Raw genomic sequence first — 17974 nt, 5'->3', positions numbered from 1 at the left:
CGATCCAACCACAGTTCAGAAACAGTACTAATCACTCTCTTAACCAAATTTAAGCAAGCAATCGCAACTGGAGACAGCATACTTCACCTGCAATTCGACATGTCCAGTGCATTTGATATGGTTAACCACAAAATACTACTAAACATCTTAGAATACTTCAGAATTGCAGGAAACGTACTTAACTGGATCAAAGGCTTCTTAACAGCAAGAACATACCAAGTAATATCAAATTCAATTATACCACCACCTTGGAAACCAGAATGTGGAGTTCCTCAAGGATCACCGCTCTCACCAACCCTTTTCAATTTAATGATACCATTAGCCAAAACGTTATCCAACCAAGGCCTTAATCCTTTTATTTATGCAGATGATGTCACGATCTTTATCCCATTTAAACATGACCTAATAGAAATCACTAAAGAATTCAACTACAGCTTCCATATTATGAACTCATGGGCGGATGCTTTTCAACTAAAACTCAATGCAGATAAAACACAATGTCTCATCCTCTCATCACAATGCAACAAGTGCGAACCCACTATGTTAAGTACCCCTGTGTTTTTCTGTCCCTTAGCCCCCACTGGGAGAGAAAGCACTACAGCCCCAACAGCTGGAAAAATAAGAAAGAGAACTTAGACTCTGTTAGGCGCAGTAAGTAATTACCTTTATTATCACAGAGCCAAAAAAATACAAACAATAGTTCTCTCCCTGAAGCAGGTTGTCAGTCAGCAAATGCGCATCCCGAAAGACAAGGGCTGCTCAGCTAACACCTCCCAGACATCACATATATACTGTTGCAAATTCCATTTCTCATAAATCATGTGATTTTCCCGTAAACTAGCACCATTAGGTTGCCTTATACCATATATGGATTGTTCCTGTATTCTGTCAGTCTCTCCTGATGGGAGTTCACGTGCAAAATGTGCAAAATCGGTACCTATTGGCTAGTCAGTTATCTGTTCTGCGTGCACAGTCAGAACAAGACCCTTATGTCCTCTCTCTGTCTCTCTCCACAAATGCAACATACTGGTAGGCTTCACTGTGTCCTCAGTCCCTTAGCAACTATCAAGGTTACATCCACCTTATATGAAAAACATACTCAGCTGCAAACAAATGTTATGAAGTATCAGTTCTCAGCTCCTGAGAAGGCAATGATTGTTGCACAAGATGCTGAGTTAGTAGGCTAACTTGTGAGAACCAAACAGTACAGGCCTTAGGCCTAGCCCTTAGTAACAGGCCTAAAAAGAGGAAAGAATATACACCCCAAACTTCACCCTTTGAGGAGGGAGTTAAGGGTGGTGAAGAGACGACGAGGGTTGGAGCCAAGAGAATTAGTCAATTGGGTGTAATAGTTCTGTTTGGCAAGGAATAGGGAGGACTGGAAGGAGGATAGCATGAATTTGTAATGAATGAAGTCGGTATGGGTGCGAGATTTCCTCCAGAGGCGTTCGGCAGATCGGGCGCAGGAGCGAAGGTATCGGATGCAAGGGGTCAGCCAGGGCTGGGGATTAGTACGCCTTGTGGGACGGGAGATGGATGGTGCAAGTGTGTCCAGAGCAGTGGAGAGAGTGGCATTGTAAGCAGAGACAGCCTTGTCGACAGACTCGGAGGACATGATGGAAGGGAGGAGATTAGAGATACAAGAGGATAAGGTGGGAGATTCCTGAAAGTAGTGGTTAGGGTTGGGCGGGACTGAGGGGGAGGGTGATGATCTGAGAGAGGAAGAGCAGAGGCGCAGAAATTGGAGGGTGAGCAGGTAGAGGAGAGGACGAGGTCAAGACAATGGCCAGTTTGGTGAGTAGGGGTGGTGGAGCTCAGCTGGAGATTGAAGGAGGATGTCAGAGTGAGGAACTGAGAAGCGTAGGAGTCGGATGGGTCATCAGCATGTATGTTAAAGTCTCCAAGAATGAGGGACGGAGATGAGGGTTCAAGAAAAACAGAGATCCAGGCATTGAAGTCGGTAAGGAAGGAAGGGAGGGACTTATCGGGGGGCGGTAAATGACTGCAACTCTGAGTGGCAGCGGGTAGAATAGACGGATGGCGTGAACTTCAAAGGATGTGAAGCAGTGAGACTGCGGTAGGAGGAGGGGTTGAAAAGTACAGGAGGGCGAAAGTAGAAACCCGACTGCTCCTCCGTGGCCAACTGTGCGGGGAGTGTGGGAGAAAAGATAACCTCCATGGCACAGGGCCGCGACTGAGGCAGAGTCGTTGGGGGTGAGCCAGGTTTTAGTTAGGGCGAGCAGTTGGAGGGAACGGGAGATGAAGAGATCATGGGTGAAGGAAAGTTTGTTGCAGACCGAGCGGGCATTCCACAGGGCACACGAGAAGGGGAGAGAAGAGGGGGGGAGGAGGGAAGAGAGATGAGATTGGAGACATCCCGGAATCGTTTACATGGATACGACGAGGACAGGTGTGGGGGACCTGGATTGGGATTGATGTCTCCCGCGGATAGCAGGCGAAGGAGCAAGAGAGTGCGGAGGAGGGTGGGGGAGGTAGGGCAACGAAGGCGGGATGCGCTTAGGAGGAATGGGAATGGGTTAATGGCAGGAAGGAAGTGATGAAGGTTGAGAGCTAGGAAGGAGGAGGGGGTAGGAGAGATGGTGAGGTGGTGAGGGACGGGGGTGGGTAGGGTATTGTAGTAGTGAGCAGGACGGGAGAGGACATGGATGGGCAGTGAGTTCCTGCGGTAGACAGCGGTAGGGGGAGGGGTAAAAGATTAGGAAGGGACAGGGCAAGGAAAAGAATGTGTATAGGGGCCATGAGTAGTGACTGAGGTGTTAAGCAACAGATAGAGTAACTGGGAGAAAAATAGAAGTAAAGAGAAAAATGCCCTGTGCGCCGTTAGGCGCGCGGCACCTCAGGAGGCCCTGAGTGGATCGGAGCGGACTTGGGAGTCACCCCGGAGAAGGCTGAAAGGATATGCAGATGAGCTGCAAGTCCTCTACAGCACCTGAAAGGCAGCCGGTGGTAGAGCTTGGGCACCTCTCAGCTGAGGAAAAGGCTTACCAAGGGTTAGGCCGAAGCCAGCATTCCTCCCTCTGAGGGTCACCTGATCCTAGCCAAAAAGCACCTTGAAACACAGGGCACTTGGAGCGAGGGCCCTGGGAAGATCGGGGTGGACCTGGGAGTCACCCCAGATATAGCTGTGAGGAAATGCAGAAGGGCTGCAAGTCCTCCACAGCACCTGGCGGGAGCACTGGGCACCTAGAGCATATGCATTCAGTTTCTCCTATATTAGCATGCAAATCTGGAATGAATTACCAAAATCCATAAAAACACAACCCATGACATAATTAATTTCTGTAAATTATTGAAAACTAATTTATTCAAGAAAGCATACCACAATAACTCATCCTAAATGCCAGTTATCAGAATGTACACTGGATCTACACAGAATGTAACTCTTTATTTCCTAATTGTTCATACTAATTTTAAAAGAGATAATAAAATAATATAAATAAAATAGACATATATATTGTTTGACATATACATCTGATTTAAAATAATATTAACAAACAATCACATATAAACATGTATGTGTACATATCATTCAGAGGTTTTTTATTTTATATGTGTCACATTTGTCATTATTGATTTTATATAGGTATCTAAGACATCCGCCACACCAATCTTATTATTTTCAATTTATTTTTTTCATTTGTTACTTTTCATTTTTTCATTTTCTATTTTGTGATTCATTCTCAATTAGGACAATATATTTTTGATATTCTAATTTTATTTTTTTCTACTGCACATTTATTTTTAAATAGTTTTCAGAGCACATATATATTATTTATATATTGCCTATATTATTTTTTTATATGTGGGTATCTGATATTAAAAAGCATGGCAGATAAGGCTGAACCTTGTGCTACTTAAGCAATGTCCATATAGAAATGTCTAAATCCTGCCTTATTTGGAAATATCGTGTACTTAAAGACAAACATTGAGTATTTTTTCCTATAATTCCTAGAATAGCCAACTGTGGGCAGGCATGCGATTGAAACTTTTGATTGCACAGTTAATCGTGCGATAAAAGGTATGCATTTTGGCACATACAGTGTAATTCCAACAAAATGTAATACTGAAATGAAACTAGTTTAATGGTTCTGTAATTATAAACTTTCAAAAGTGTTGTATGCCTTTACAAAATGTAATACTGAAACCGAAGTGAAAATCAATATGGTACTGTAACTTAAACTTAGTAATAGTATTATTCTGCCCTTCCTGCACAGTTCACTGTTGATACGTACAGCAGTGAGGTGGTTGCTAACAGAAGTGACCTGGTTGGTTTGCTCGAGGTTTGAATGGAGTACTCTCTCACTCATCACCTTGGCTGCCTTGGATACTCTTAACTGCCCACGTTTTTGTTTTGTTTGGAAAGGTATCGACCCCTGGCATCTTTACCTTCAAAGGACCCACCGCCCGCCCACATTTACCTTTATAGTTGAGCTCTGGATTTTTCTCCTTCCTAGCTGCCTCAGTATTTGTCTTCCTCTGTATAGGCAGGCTTTGCAGATACTTGAGCCACGCTGTGCTGAAAGCCCACCTCTTCAATGTTGCTTTCGGCACCTAACCTTTATACCTTTCAGGAAATCTAGACTGCCCCTATTTGACTGACTGTACATTTGTCCTTTAGATTGTAAGCTCCTTTGAGCAGGGACTGTCTTTCTATGTTAAATTGTACAGCGCTGCGTAACCCTAGAAGCGCTTTAGAAATGTCAAGTAGTAGTCGTAGTAAGTTGGGGAAGTCTCGCGATTTCAAGTCCCACAAGACTTCCCCCAACTCCCTGAACAGGCACGGCGTGGCTCAATTATCTACAGAGCCTGGCTTTGCAGGGGAAGACAAGACTTTGAGGCAGCGGCCGGGGGATGCATTAAAAAAATGTTGCGCTGTTAAAATGAACTTTCTGTGTTTAAAGAATTAATGCATTAATCTTGCTTTTAATGCGTTAATTGCCCACTCCTAGTTAAGATGATATGATATCAAAAGCAGCCGACATGTCCAAAATATGTACTCTTTATTGCAGTCAGACTGATACCAACAAAGTTTCTTTGTTTTGATTTAAAACCATTGAGTATCAAGTAATCATTCTCATCTATTTATGTTTAAATCATTTTTATTCTATTCAAAATAACCAACCACACACTTTTTTCCAATTAGACCCATGTCTTGGTACAAACATTTTGTTTAAGATAATAAGAGTAGCCATACTGGGTCAGACCAATGGTCCATCTAGCCCAGTACCCTGTTTTCCAAACAGTGGCCAAACCAGGTCACAACTACCTGGCAGAAACCCAAATCGTGGCAACACTCCGTACTACAAATCCCAGGGCGAGCAGCTGCTTCCCATGTCTGTCTCAATAGCAGACTATGGACTTTCCTCTAGGAATTTGTCCTTGGGACACACCCAGCCAGTTATGTTTTCAGGATACCCACAGTGAATATGCATGAGAAATTTGCATGCCCTGCCTCCTTTGTATGCAGATATGAATATGCATGAGGCAGATTTGCATACAAAGGAGGCAGTGCATTCAAATTTCTCCTGCATATTCACTGGGTATCCTGAAAACCTGACTGACTGGGTGTATCCTGAGGAGTGGGTTGAGAACCCCTGCGTCTCTATGGACAGATATATCTGTGTGGGGGTGTTTTTTTTTTTTTTTAAAGGGGTGTTTTCTGAGGGGCGGTTGAGTGCCTTTCTGTATGTGCCATATTTGTATAGTAATATTTGATTGTGCTCAGCCTTTCTTATAAGGCAACAAGTTTCTCTATTTTTCAGAGGTTGACAATCTCACAAAACTAATTCAGTGTGAAAGCTAGGACCATCACCAGACAATGTGGCCAGCCCTACTGTTCAAAGCTACTTGCATAATTAAAATGAAGTCCTGAGCTTGCCCATATTTTCTGCTTTGTTCTCTCAGCCCAACCCACCACTAGTTAGCCATCATCTGTTCCCTACCCCCCAAGCTCTAAGCTGCCAGTTTCACTTATTAATCCTCTCCCCCCCCAAACATCATACTGAAGCAAGCTAGTGCTGCCTTCAGAGCAGTAACTTCCAGTACTGCGTAGCTGTATCAGTTTGACCCACGTGGTACCTTACTTATGCATTGTTTTGCATGACAGTTTTGTTACTATGTGGCCCAAACCAACTAAGAGCCACACAATACTGGCAGTAAAACAGATCTATTCTAGAGGTGCACTGGCAGCAGGTACCCAAAGAGGGTGGAAGTTAGAAGTCTCAAGGTCCAAGGGAACTACCATTGATTTCTGGGCTTTAAGATAAAGAGCACAGCTAGGGGGTGTGGCCGTGCAGGGAAGATAGATCACTGAATGTAGGTTACTAACGCCTCATACTTTTTATTACTCAGTTTATGCCATTCGTGAGGCAGCAACCAATAACCTGAAAAAGTTGGTGGAGAAGTTTGGCAAAGAGTGGGCACAAACCACCACCATCCCCAAAGTGTTGGCTATGTCAAATGATCCTAACTACCTCCACAGGATGACAACACTGTTCTGCATCAATGTGAGTATCCCTGTGGATGGCTGTGTTTTTTTTGTGCCGATGTGTTTTTGTAATTTGCTTAGACCATGGTATGATTGTAGTTTTAAAATTTTTGGTAGGGGATGTGGCAAAGCACAAGGAGAATTTGGTAGGAGACTGGACAGCCATCAGTCTGCTCAAGAGCACTATTTTGCTTTGGCATGCTCTATAAATAACTTGAAAGCGTGCTTTGGATAGATAATCCACTTTTGAATGAGGCATTGTGACAGAGAATTATGTTCAGTAACATAGTAACATATAGTAACATAGTAGATGACGGCAGAAAAAGACCTGCATGGTCCATCCAGTCTGCCCAACAAGATAAACTCACATGTGCTACTTTTTGTGTATACCTTACCTTGATTTGTACCTGTCCTTTTCAGGGCACAGACCAAGTAAGTCTGCCCAGCACTATCCCCGCCTCCCGCCACCGGCTCTGTCACCCAATCTCGGCTAAGCTCCTTAGGATCCATTCCTTCTGAACAGGATTCCTTTATGTTTATCCCACGCGTGCTTGAATTCTGTTACCGTTCTCATTTCCACCACCTCCCGCGGGAGGGCATTCCAAGCATCCACTACTCTCTCTGTGAAAAAATACTTCCTGACATTTTTCTTGTCTGCCCCTTGTTAAGCTACTTTGTGCTGCCTTCCCCAGGTGCTCTCAGAAGTCTGTGGCCAGGAAATCACCACCAAGCACATGCTTCCAACAGTCCTTCGCATGGCTGGAGATGCTGTGGCCAACGTCCGCTTCAATGTGGCCAAATCCCTACAGAAGATAGGCCCAACTCTCGACAGCAGGTAACGCACCACAAAAATTGCCAACTGTCTTAATTAGTGCAGAATTGATGACATATTCATGCTGCCTGCAAAAGTGATTAGCAATCTTGGATACATCTCTTCTTGCTTTCACTGACATGGAGCAGAAAAGGCAGAAGCACCTGAAGCTCAGACATCCACCACTCTGCCTACCCTTACCTTGCATACACTTAACACCTTCTCCTATTCTTTTCATCCATGAGGAGCCTACTTCAATGATACCAGGAAGCAATAAATATTGGGATATGTATTAAAAAGTTTTTTAAAAATCTTCTTGGGTTGTTAAAACTGCTTCTAGAGAGTGGCAATCATGTCACCACACCCTCTTGCATCACTTTCTTCTCTTAATAGTTCATGGCTTGTTTGTTTTTTTTGAACGTACCTATCTACCTAGTTCATGGCTTGTTAATTACTGGGAGTCTCCAAACTGCAAGTTATACTTGCTACACATACTGACTCATGATATATGAGTTAGACTATAAATGTACATTTTATCTCGTTCACAGCACTTTACAGAATGAAGTTAAACCTGTGTTGGAGAAGCTAACCCAGGACCAGGATGTGGATGTGAAATATTTTGCACAGGAAGCATTAAGTGGTATGTGATTTGTCCCACTGTCACACACTTCATAGGTGCAGTGTGAGTAATGGTCTCATGGTCCTTTGGTCCCCCCTGGACACGGGACTTCTGGGCCAGATTGTTGCCTGTAGATGGGAGCTTGTTAAAACTACTGTGGCGTGTACTCAACTGTATGTTCTGAAACATACTCTGAAGCACTTCTGCTATCTTCTAATTTGATAAAACTCCCCTAAGCGGTATAAGAACAGGATGTACCAGGGAATTGGGGGCAGGGACAAGGATTAAATTATGGGCAAGAACAGCTGAGAGGCAGGGGGGATAGTAAGGGCAATTTATAAATGTTTTCATAAAATCAGGAAACACCTGAAGAGCTTCATGCTGGAACCTTAAGATAGTGACAGTTGGCAGGAAAGTCTGCTTTTAATATCGGACATTAATACATCATGTTTCTACTTCTCCCTCAACCCCCCCAAAAACTATAACTACAAAATATATTTGCACAACGTACTTATTCTCTGAGGACAAGCAGGCTGCTTGTTCTCACATATGGGTGACGTCCACGGCAGCCCCAGGTCCGGAAAATCTTCCTAGCAACAAAAGTTGCTAAAGCCTTCGAGCGCGCGGGTGCGGCCATCTTCCCACCTGTCATGCGAGAGTCTTTTTTCTGCGGTCAAGAGCGGCTATTTACGGCGGTTCTGTGCCTCAGAAAAGAAGAGCCTTCGTTTTTTAGCTGGCTTTCGCTGGTTTTTCTTCTCTGTTTGTGCTCGGGAACGAGCTGTTTCGTTTTCATTTAAAAAGAAAAACCCAAAGTTTTTCCCTTAGTTTCTTAGTTTTGCTCTCAAGTTTCCTTTCGTCGTCGTGTGCGGCCATTTTGGCCGCCCGTACGGGTTTTCTCCCTTTTTTGTGCCTTACCTTTGGCACCATCGCAAATTTTGATTTCACTGCCGCTATTTTTCCGTCGATGACATCGAGGCCCGCCAGCGGCTTCAAGAAGTGCACTCGGTTCAACCGGGCAATCTCAGGCACCGACCCTCACGCGTGGTGTATCCATTGCCTTGGGCCGGACCATCACCCAGACGCATGTAAGTTGTGTCTTAGCCTTAAAAAGTGGACACAAGTGTTGAGACAAGCTCAACGGGAACACCTGTTTGGAGCTTTGCCCGGTACTTCGACGTCGAGAGTGCATCGACCTCGGGAGCGCAGGTAATGGCTGTCCAGAGACCATCACATGCTGGCAGCAGTGAGCCATCGAGGGGGTCTCCATCTGCCTTGAGGGCTCCTGTGGTACAGGCCCATCGGGACCGACCCCTTTCAGACCCGACCCCGAGGAGGCGTGTGGAATCCACGTCCTCCTCGTCGGTACCGAAGGGTACCGGTGACGTGCCTCGAGCGAAGGCAAAGAAGCACCGTCATCGGTCCCCTTCTCGTCACGGTACAGAGAGCTCCGGGGAGTCGAGGGAATCTGCACCCGTGAAGCGTCGATGCCGGGAGGACCGCTCACCCTTTATACAAGAGGTGTCGATGCGCTGGTCTCCGGACAGCCCGGTACCGCCTCCTCCTCGGCAGAATCTGGCTTGTACTCAGCTTTTCTCGACAGACACTATTGACGGGCGCCTCCAAGCCATTCTTCCAGGAATCCTGGAAAGGCTGCTGCGATCATCTGTTCCGGTACTGGGGGTGCTTGCGCCTACGGTACCGTCGATAGATGCGGCAGCTGGCTCCCCGCCTGTGGTGAGGCCCTCAGCGTCGGTGCTGCCTGCTGCGTCGGCCTCACCTGCCTCCCGAGTTGACTCAATGTCGATGGAGGGAGCTTCATCGCCGCCGGCACGAGTCCACTTCTCGACTCGCCATCGAAGACATAGTTCCTCGGCTTCGGACTGCAGTCAGAGAGCTCTTGTCCGATACCGAGGGTGAGGCCTCATGGGAGGCAGAGGAAGACCCAAGATATTTCTCTTCTGAGGAGTCTTGTGGCCTTCCCTCTGACCCTACTCCTTCGCCATAGAGAAAGCTTTCTCCCCCCGAGAGTTTGTCTTTCTCGTCCTTTGTCCGGGAAATGTCTACGGCCATTCCTTTCCCGGTGGTCACTGAGGATGAGCCCAGGGCTGAGATGTTCGAGGTCCTGGACTACTCTTTGCCACCTAAGGAGTCATCCACTGTTCCTTTACACAATGTCCTGAAACAGACACTGTTAAGGAACTGGATAAAACCACTATCTAACACCACTGTTCCCAAGAAGATCGAGTCCTAGTATAGGATTCACGGGGACCCGGAGTTGATGAAGGCCCAGTTGCCTCATGACTCGGGGGTTGTGGATTCTGCTCTCAAGAGAGCCAAAAGTACGAGAGATTTCACCTCTGCACCCCCGGGGCGAGAGGCTCGGACTTTGGACTCTTTTGGGAGGAAGGCCTACCAGTCAGCTATACTCATCTCCAAAATCCAATCCTACCAGCTCTACACGAGCATTCACTTGCGAAACAATGTGAAGCAACTGGCGGACCTGGTGGATCAGCTCCCTCCAGAGCAGGCCAGGCCTTTTCAGGAGGTGGTCAGGCAGCTGAAGGCGTATTGTAAATTCCTGTCTAGGGGTACTTAAGATTCTTTTGATGTGACGTCCAGAGCCGCTGCCCAGGGTATAGTGACGCGCAGACTGTCATGGCTGCGTGCTTCTTGACCTTGACAATCGAGTCCAGCAGTGGCTTGCGGATGTCCCTTGCCGGGGGGATAATATTTTTGGCGAGAAAGTCGAACAGGTGGTAGAGCAACTCCACCAGCGGGAAACCGCATTCGACAAACTCTCCCACCAGGCGCCTTCAGCATCTACCTCATCAGGTAGACGGTTGTATGGGGGAAGGAGGAGCGCTCCCTATGCTTACAATAAACGTAGGTACAATCCACCTTCCCGCCAGCCTGCTCAGGCTCAGCCCCAGCGCACTCGTTCATGTCAACAGCATGTGCCTAGACAGGCCCCTGCAGCTCCCCAGCAAAAGCAAGGGATGGGCTTTTGACTGGCTCCAGGCGAGCATAGCCGCAATAAACATGTCTGTGCCGGATGATCTACCGGTCAGGGGGAGGTTAAACTTTTTTCACCGAAGGTGGCCTCTTGTAACCTCCGATCGGTGGGTTCTTCAAATAGTCCGGCGGGGATACGCCCTCAATTTGATTTCCAAACCTCCAAATTGCCCACCGGGAGCTCAGTCCTTCAGCTTCCAGCACAGGCAGGTACTTGCAGAGGAACTCTCTGCTCTTCTCAGCGCCAATGCGGTCGAGCCCATTTCACCCGGGCAAGAAGGGCTGGGATTCTATTCCAGGTACTTCCTTGTGCAAAAGAAAACAGGGGGGGTGCGTCCCATCCTAGACCTAAGGGCCCTGAACAGATATCTGATTCGAGAAAAGTTCAGGATGCTTTCCCTGGGCACCCTTCTTCCCATGATTCAGAAAAACGACTGGCTATGCTCCCTGGACTTGAAGGATGCTTACACACACATCCCGATACTGCCAGCTCACAGACAGTATCTTCGATTCCGTCTGGGAACACAGCATTTTCAGTATTGTGTGCTGCCCTTTGGGCTCGCCTCTGCGCCCCGTGTGTTCACCAAATGCCTGGCGGTCGTTGCAGTGTCGCTAAGCAGGCTGGGAGTGCATATGTTCCCTTATCTCGACGATTGGCTGGTGAAGAACACCTTGGAGGCAGGAGGAGCTCTACAGTCCATGCAGATGACTCTCAAACTCCTGGAGCTACTCGGATTTGTTATAAATTACCCAGAGTCCCACCTTCTTCCAGTTCAACAACTAGAATTCATAGGAGCTCTGCTGCACTCTCAGACAGCTCGGACCTGTCTTCCCGAAGCGAGAGCAGACAACCTTCTGTCCCTGGTTTCCTTGGCCAGAGCGTCTCAGCAGATCACAGCTCGGCAGATGTTGAGACTTCTGGATCATATGGCCTCCACAGTTCATGTGACTCCCATGGCACGCCTTCACATGAGATCTGCTCAGTGGACCCTAGCTTCCCAGTGGTATCAAGCTGCGGGGGATCTAGAAGATGCAATCCTGTTGTCCACCGCTTTTCACAACTCCCTGTTTTGGTGGACAATTCGATCCAATTTGACCTTGGGACGTCCCTTCCAAATTCCTCAGCCTCAAAAGGTGCTGACTACGGATGCATCTCTCCTAGGATGGGGAGCTCATGTAGATGGGCTTCACACTCAGGGAGCTTGGTCCTTTCAGGAATCAGGTCTTCAGATCAATCTCCTGGAGTTGCGAGCGATCTGGAACGCTCTAAAGGCTTTCAGAGATCGGCTGTCCAGTCAAATTGTCCAAATTCAGACAGACAGCCAGGTTGCCATGTACTATGTCAACAAGCAGGGGGGCACCGGATCTCGCCCCCTGTGTCGGGAAGCCGTCCAGATTTGGCTTTGGGCCCACCATCACGGCATGTTTCTCCAGGCCACGTATCTGGCAGGTGCAAACAACTGTCTGGCCGGCACGTTGAGCCAGATAATGCAACCTCACGAGTGGTCTCTCAACAGGGCAGTTGTCCGCAAGAACTTCCAAGCGTGGTGCACCCCCTCGGTGGATCTTTTTGCCACTCAGATCAATCACAAGGTCCCTCAGTTCTGTTCCAGACTTCAGGCCTACGACAGGCTAGCCTCGGATGCCTTTCTCCTACATTGGGGGTCAGGCCTTCTGTATGCGTATCCTCCCATATCTCTGGTGGGGAAGACTTTGCTGAAACTCAAGCAAGACCGCGGAACCATGATTCTGATTGCGCCCTTTTGGCCACGTCAGATTTGGTTCCCTCTTCTTCTGGAGTTGTCCTCCAAAGAACTGGGAGATTGGAGTGTTTTCCAACCCTCATAACTCAGAACGAGGAGGCACTTCTGCATCCCAACCTCTAGTCTCTGGCTCGCACGGCCTGGATGTTGAGGGCGTAGATTTCGCCTCCTTGGGTCTTTCTGAGGGTGTCTCCCAAGTCTTGCTTGCTTCCAGGAAAGATTCCACGAAGAAGTGTTACTCTTTAAATGGAGGAGGTTTGCCGTCTGGTGTGACAGCAAGGCCCTAGATCCTCGCTCTTGTCCTACACAGACCCTGCTTGAATACCTTCTACACTTGTCAGAGTCTGGTCTCAAGACCAACTCTGTAAGAGGGACACAAGATGAAGCTAGAATATGGTAAATGTAAAACAAATAGGAGAAAGATTTTCTTTACTCAGCGTGTAGTTAGACTCTGGAACTCGTTGCCGGAGAATGTAGTGACAGCAGCTGGCCTTACGGAATTTAAAGGAGGTTTGGACAGATTCTTGAGGGAAAAGTCCATTGAACATTATTAATTTTTTTTTTTTTTTTTTTTTTGGGGTGGGGGGGGGGGGGGCCGGGTTCTTGAAGCCTGGATTGGCCGCTGTCGGAGACAGGATGCTGGGCTTGATAGACCCTTGGTCTTTTCCCAGTATGACGGTGCTTATGTACTTATCTTAGTGCAATTAGTGCTTTCCATTATCGTGTAGAGGGTAAGCCTATCTCTGGACAGCCTTTAGTTCACTTCATGAGAGGTTTGCTTTTGTCAAAGCCCCCCTTGTCAAATCTCCACCACTGTCATGGAATCTCAACGTCGTCCTCACCCAGCTGATGAAAGCTCCTTTTGAGCCACTGAATTCCTGCCATCTGAAGTACTTGACCTGGAAGGCCATTTTCTTGGTGGCGGTTACTTCAGCTCGTAGAGTCAGTGAGCTTCAAGCCTTGGTGGCCCATGCTCCATATAAATTTCATCATAACAGAGTGGTCCTCCACACTCACCCTAAGTTCTTGCCATAGGTAGTGTCAGAGTTCCATCTGAACCAGTCAGTTGTCTTGCCAACATTTTTTCCCCATCCTCATACCCGCCCTGCTGAACGTCAGTTGCACACATTAGCCTGCAAGAGAGCATTGGCCTTCGTGGAGCGGACAAGCCCCTTCAGATAGTCCGCCCAAATGTTTGTTTCTTTTGATCCCAACAGAAGGGAAGTGGCTGTCGGGAAAAACAACATTTCAAATTGGCTAGCAGATTGCATATCTTTCACTTACGCCCAAGCTGGGCTGATTCTGGAGGGTCATGTCACGGCTCATAGTGTTAGAACCATGGCGGCGTCAGTGGCCCACTTGAAGTCAGCCACCATTGAATAGATTTGCAAGGCTGCGACGTGGTCATCAGTCCACACATTCACATCTCATTACTGCCTTCAGCAGGATAGCCGACGCGACAGTCGGTTTGGGCAGTCGGTGCTGCAGAATCTGTTCGGGGTTTAGAATCCAACTCCACCCCACTAAGCCCATTTTTATTCTGTTCCAGGCTGCACTCTCAGATGTTTCTTCGTAGGTCAATTTTTATTATGTCCTCGCCGTTGCGAGGCCCAGTTGACCCTGTTTGTTGTTTTGAGTGAGCCTGGTGGCTATGGATACCCACGTGTGAGAACAAGCAGCCTGCTCAAAGGCTTTAGCAACTTTTGTTGCTAGGAAGATTTCCCGGACCTGGGGCTGCCATGGACGTCACCCAAATGTGAGAACAATCAGCCTGCTGTCCTCGGAGAATACCTGCTACAGGTAAGTAACTTTGTTTTTTGTTATGTCCTTGCCATTGCGAGGCCAAGTTGACCCTGTTTATTGTTTTGAGTGAGCCTGGGGGCTAGGGATACCCATATGTGAGAACAAGCAGCCTGCTTGTCCTTGGAGAAAGCAAAGTTACTTACCTGTAGCAGGTATTCTCCGAGGACAGCAGGCTGATTGTTCTTTTTGGAGTTGTTCCTTTCTTTGATTTTGCTTCATAAGTTGACTGAAGCGGGACTCTCACGCGACAGGCGGAAAGATGGCCACACATGCGCGGTGCACGCGCCCGCGTGCTCGTAGGCTGTAGCAACTTTTGTTGCTAGGAAGATTTTCCGGACCTGGGGCTGCCATGGACGTCACCCATATTTGAGAACATTCAGCCTGCTATCCTCGGAGAATACCTGCTACAGGTAAGTAATTTCACTTTTTGTGTGTGTGAGCATCAAAAAGTGGCATATTTGAACTGGTTTGTTCAGTTCAGTATGGCAGCTATTCAGGTACCGTCACTAGCTTAAGCATTAAAAGCTGAGATTTTTAAAGGTTGGTGTTTGGAAAATACTTTTTTCCTCTTTGGTTCTGGAAATTACCCCAAGAGCTATGCATTAAGGAGCCCTTTTACTAAAGCTTTAATGCGCACTAATGGAATTACCGCATTCAGGTACTCTGGATATTTGTGTCCCAGGAGGGCTCACAATCTAAGTTTGTACCTGAGGCACTGGAGGGTTAAGTGACTTGCCCAAGATCACAAGGAGCAGCAGTGTGATTTGAACCGGCCACCTCTGGACCATTGATCGAAACCTCACACTCGATACCCACGTGAAGAACACGACGAAAAAGATGTTCTACTCGATGTGGAAACTCAAAAGAGTAAAACCTTTCTTCCCGAGAAACATTTTCCGTACCCTGGTACAGTCAATGGTAATAAGTCATCTGGACTACTGTAACGCTCTGTACGCTGGCTGCAAAGAACAGACTATTAAAAGGCTCCAAACAGCCCAGAATACCGCAGCCAGACTCATATATTTGGAAAAAACAAATACGAAAGTGCGAAACCCTTAAGAAAGAAACTTCACTGGCTCCCTCTCAAGGAACGCACTGAGTTTAAGATCTGCACGACCGTACACAAAATCATTCATGCAGATGCCCCACTCTACATGTTAAACCTAGTGGACCTACCGCCCAGAAACGCCAAAAGATAAGCCCGCAAATTTCTCAATCTGAACTTCCCCAGCTGTAAAGGACTTAAATATAAGCAGTCATAAGCTATTACCTTCTTGTACAGAAGTACACAGCTAAGGAACGCACTACCCACAGCCCTGAAAACCATGGACAATCTAATCAACTTTCGCAAATCCTTGAAGACACATCTCTTCAACAAAGCCTACAAAAAGAACCCTTAACGACACAAATTACCACCCAACCCACTCAAGCATCAAAATACACCTCTTACACCACCCTATCTAACACCACCTTCTCTAATTCCTCATACATATTCTGCTTAATACCGATTGTATACAAGATCTTGTCATGACAACACTCTAAGCCACATTGAGCCTGCAAATAGGTGGGGTAATGTGGGGTACAAATGCAATAAATAATAATTGCAAGACCAGTGCTCTAACCACTAGGCCACTCCTCCTATGGGCCATGAACGTGTGGGAAAATGGAAGAAACGCATGTTTTGGTTTCTCTATATGAACCTACTGCCTTTTTCTTCCGAAATATTGGGGATCCAAAGGGGCTGTACAAGAAATGCAATATATATTTTGATGGGACGTACTTTCTAGATTACAGATAGGCACTGTATTTTTCAGCTGAAGTATTGACTTCTGACATTGCAGGGCAGTAGAGGCGACAGTGCCTTGGACCAAGTGGTTCTCTAGGAATTCTTGTCTTCCGCCCATATGTACAAAGCTCTGGTACTCCCACTGATTTGGACCGTAATGAAGATAAAATCTAATCTTAACCTATTAATCTCTTTTCCTTAAGTCCCACTAGACCAGTCTAGAATCCTGCCCTGGAAGACTGAGTTGGGGATCTTGTTTGTAGCTGTTCTTCGTGTGGAAGTTCTGTGCTACTAGCATTCTAGTTTAATCTGAAATACCATGGCTTGCTTCCCTGGGGGGGATTTAGTTATGTTCTATAGGGTTCACTTTGGGCTTTGTTTAGGAAGATACTGACTGGCTCTAGGTTGCTTCACAGTGATAATGTCACTGGAAACTGTTCTTGTTCTCCACTCTTCTAGAGCCCAGCCGAACCTAGGATCTTTGGTGTCTGCCAAAACTAAATCAGTGACCAAAATTGGCCACTTGGTTTCAGTGCCCTTCACTGACCACCTGTGGGCCCTCCCCAGGTCTATCTTACAAAGCCGTGGTGGTTTAGTGGTCTCTTTGGGGACAGGAATGAACCCCCTCTTATTCCTGCCCCTTGCTGCTGCTCTGTGGCCAAATGGCTGCTGAGACCTCCTGCAGCAGTCTTTAAGGCTGATGTGGAAGTTTTCAGCAGCCATGGCAATGGAGCAGCAGTAAGGGACAGGAATGAGTGGGTTTCATTCCTGCCCCCGAAGAGGCCACTAGACCACCAGGGCTTCGTAAGGTAGACCTGGGGAGGGCCTATGGCGAGTGGGGGTTTAAGAAGTGTGATCACATGGGGAGACATTTATGTCCAAAACCTGGATTTCATTATGGTTTTGTTGTCTAATCAGAAACCAGCATTTGATTAGCCTTTTCTACTCTCTGCTAGTAAGGGGGATGTAACCCACTGGTTTAAACTGGTCTAGTGGGACTCGAGGAAAGGAACTTAACAGGTAAGATTGAATTTCATCTCAAGCATCTGTGGGCTTCTTTTCTGCTGGGCTCACTGCTGCATGATTGCTATAAACAGGGATGGAGTAGGACTGTGTGCATGCAAAATGGCTTGTTAGTAGTGCAGGACAGGGTTGAACTGATGGATTATGATGATTGCACAGTGCTTGAAATTTTTCCAGAAAATGGTACAGCACAGGGACTTTACAGATGGACCTTCAGATACATTATTTAGTAGGAAGTGATGTGATTCTCTATCCTGACCTTTAGTATCCTCTAACTTTTTTTTTCTTCTCTTCCTAGTGCTGGCTTTACCCTGAGGCTATGGATCAACATCTCCTTCCGTTACAAGCTACGTTTCTTAAAATAATATGAAATAAAACCTGTATATATAAAATGCAATCCAAACTGCAGCACACATCGAAAGCACTGGTTATTGTTGCATGTCTCTGGTTTTAAGGGGGGGGGGGGGGGTGAGTGATAAAAGCCTCATTTTAATACATTTGGGCATCTGTGGAATTGAAAGTGACTGACATATTTGATACCTGGTTTCATTGATCACTTTCAGCATGGAAAAGCAGGGATGACCACACTATTGCTTTTTTTTTTTTTTTTTCAAACTATAGTTGATGAAGTGAGGGATGGCAGATAAAG

At 46.7% G+C, this 17974-nt stretch overlaps 1 protein-coding gene across 1 annotated transcript in view; it reads left to right on the top strand.

Moving 5' to 3' along the window:
* The window catches only part of LOC115476791 (serine/threonine-protein phosphatase 2A 65 kDa regulatory subunit A alpha isoform), a 163938-nt gene extending 146202 nt beyond the window's left edge, over nucleotides 1-17736 (top strand). Inside the window, exons 14-17 of the mRNA XM_030213370.1 lie at nucleotides 6373-6527; nucleotides 7201-7343; nucleotides 7868-7959; nucleotides 17624-17736. Of these exons, the coding sequence (XP_030069230.1) occupies nucleotides 6373-6527; nucleotides 7201-7343; nucleotides 7868-7959; nucleotides 17624-17640 (407 nt within the window). The 3' untranslated portion in view covers nucleotides 17641-17736. The remainder of the gene's footprint in view (nucleotides 1-6372; nucleotides 6528-7200; nucleotides 7344-7867; nucleotides 7960-17623) is intronic.
* The last annotated feature ends 238 nt before the right edge of the window (nucleotides 17737-17974 follow it).

Source organism: Microcaecilia unicolor, chromosome 8 (assembly GCF_901765095.1).
Source record: "Microcaecilia unicolor chromosome 8, aMicUni1.1, whole genome shotgun sequence".
In the NCBI taxonomy this organism is placed as follows: domain Eukaryota; kingdom Metazoa; phylum Chordata; class Amphibia; order Gymnophiona; family Siphonopidae; genus Microcaecilia; species Microcaecilia unicolor.
This window is presented reverse-complemented; position numbering and strand designations above follow the sequence as displayed.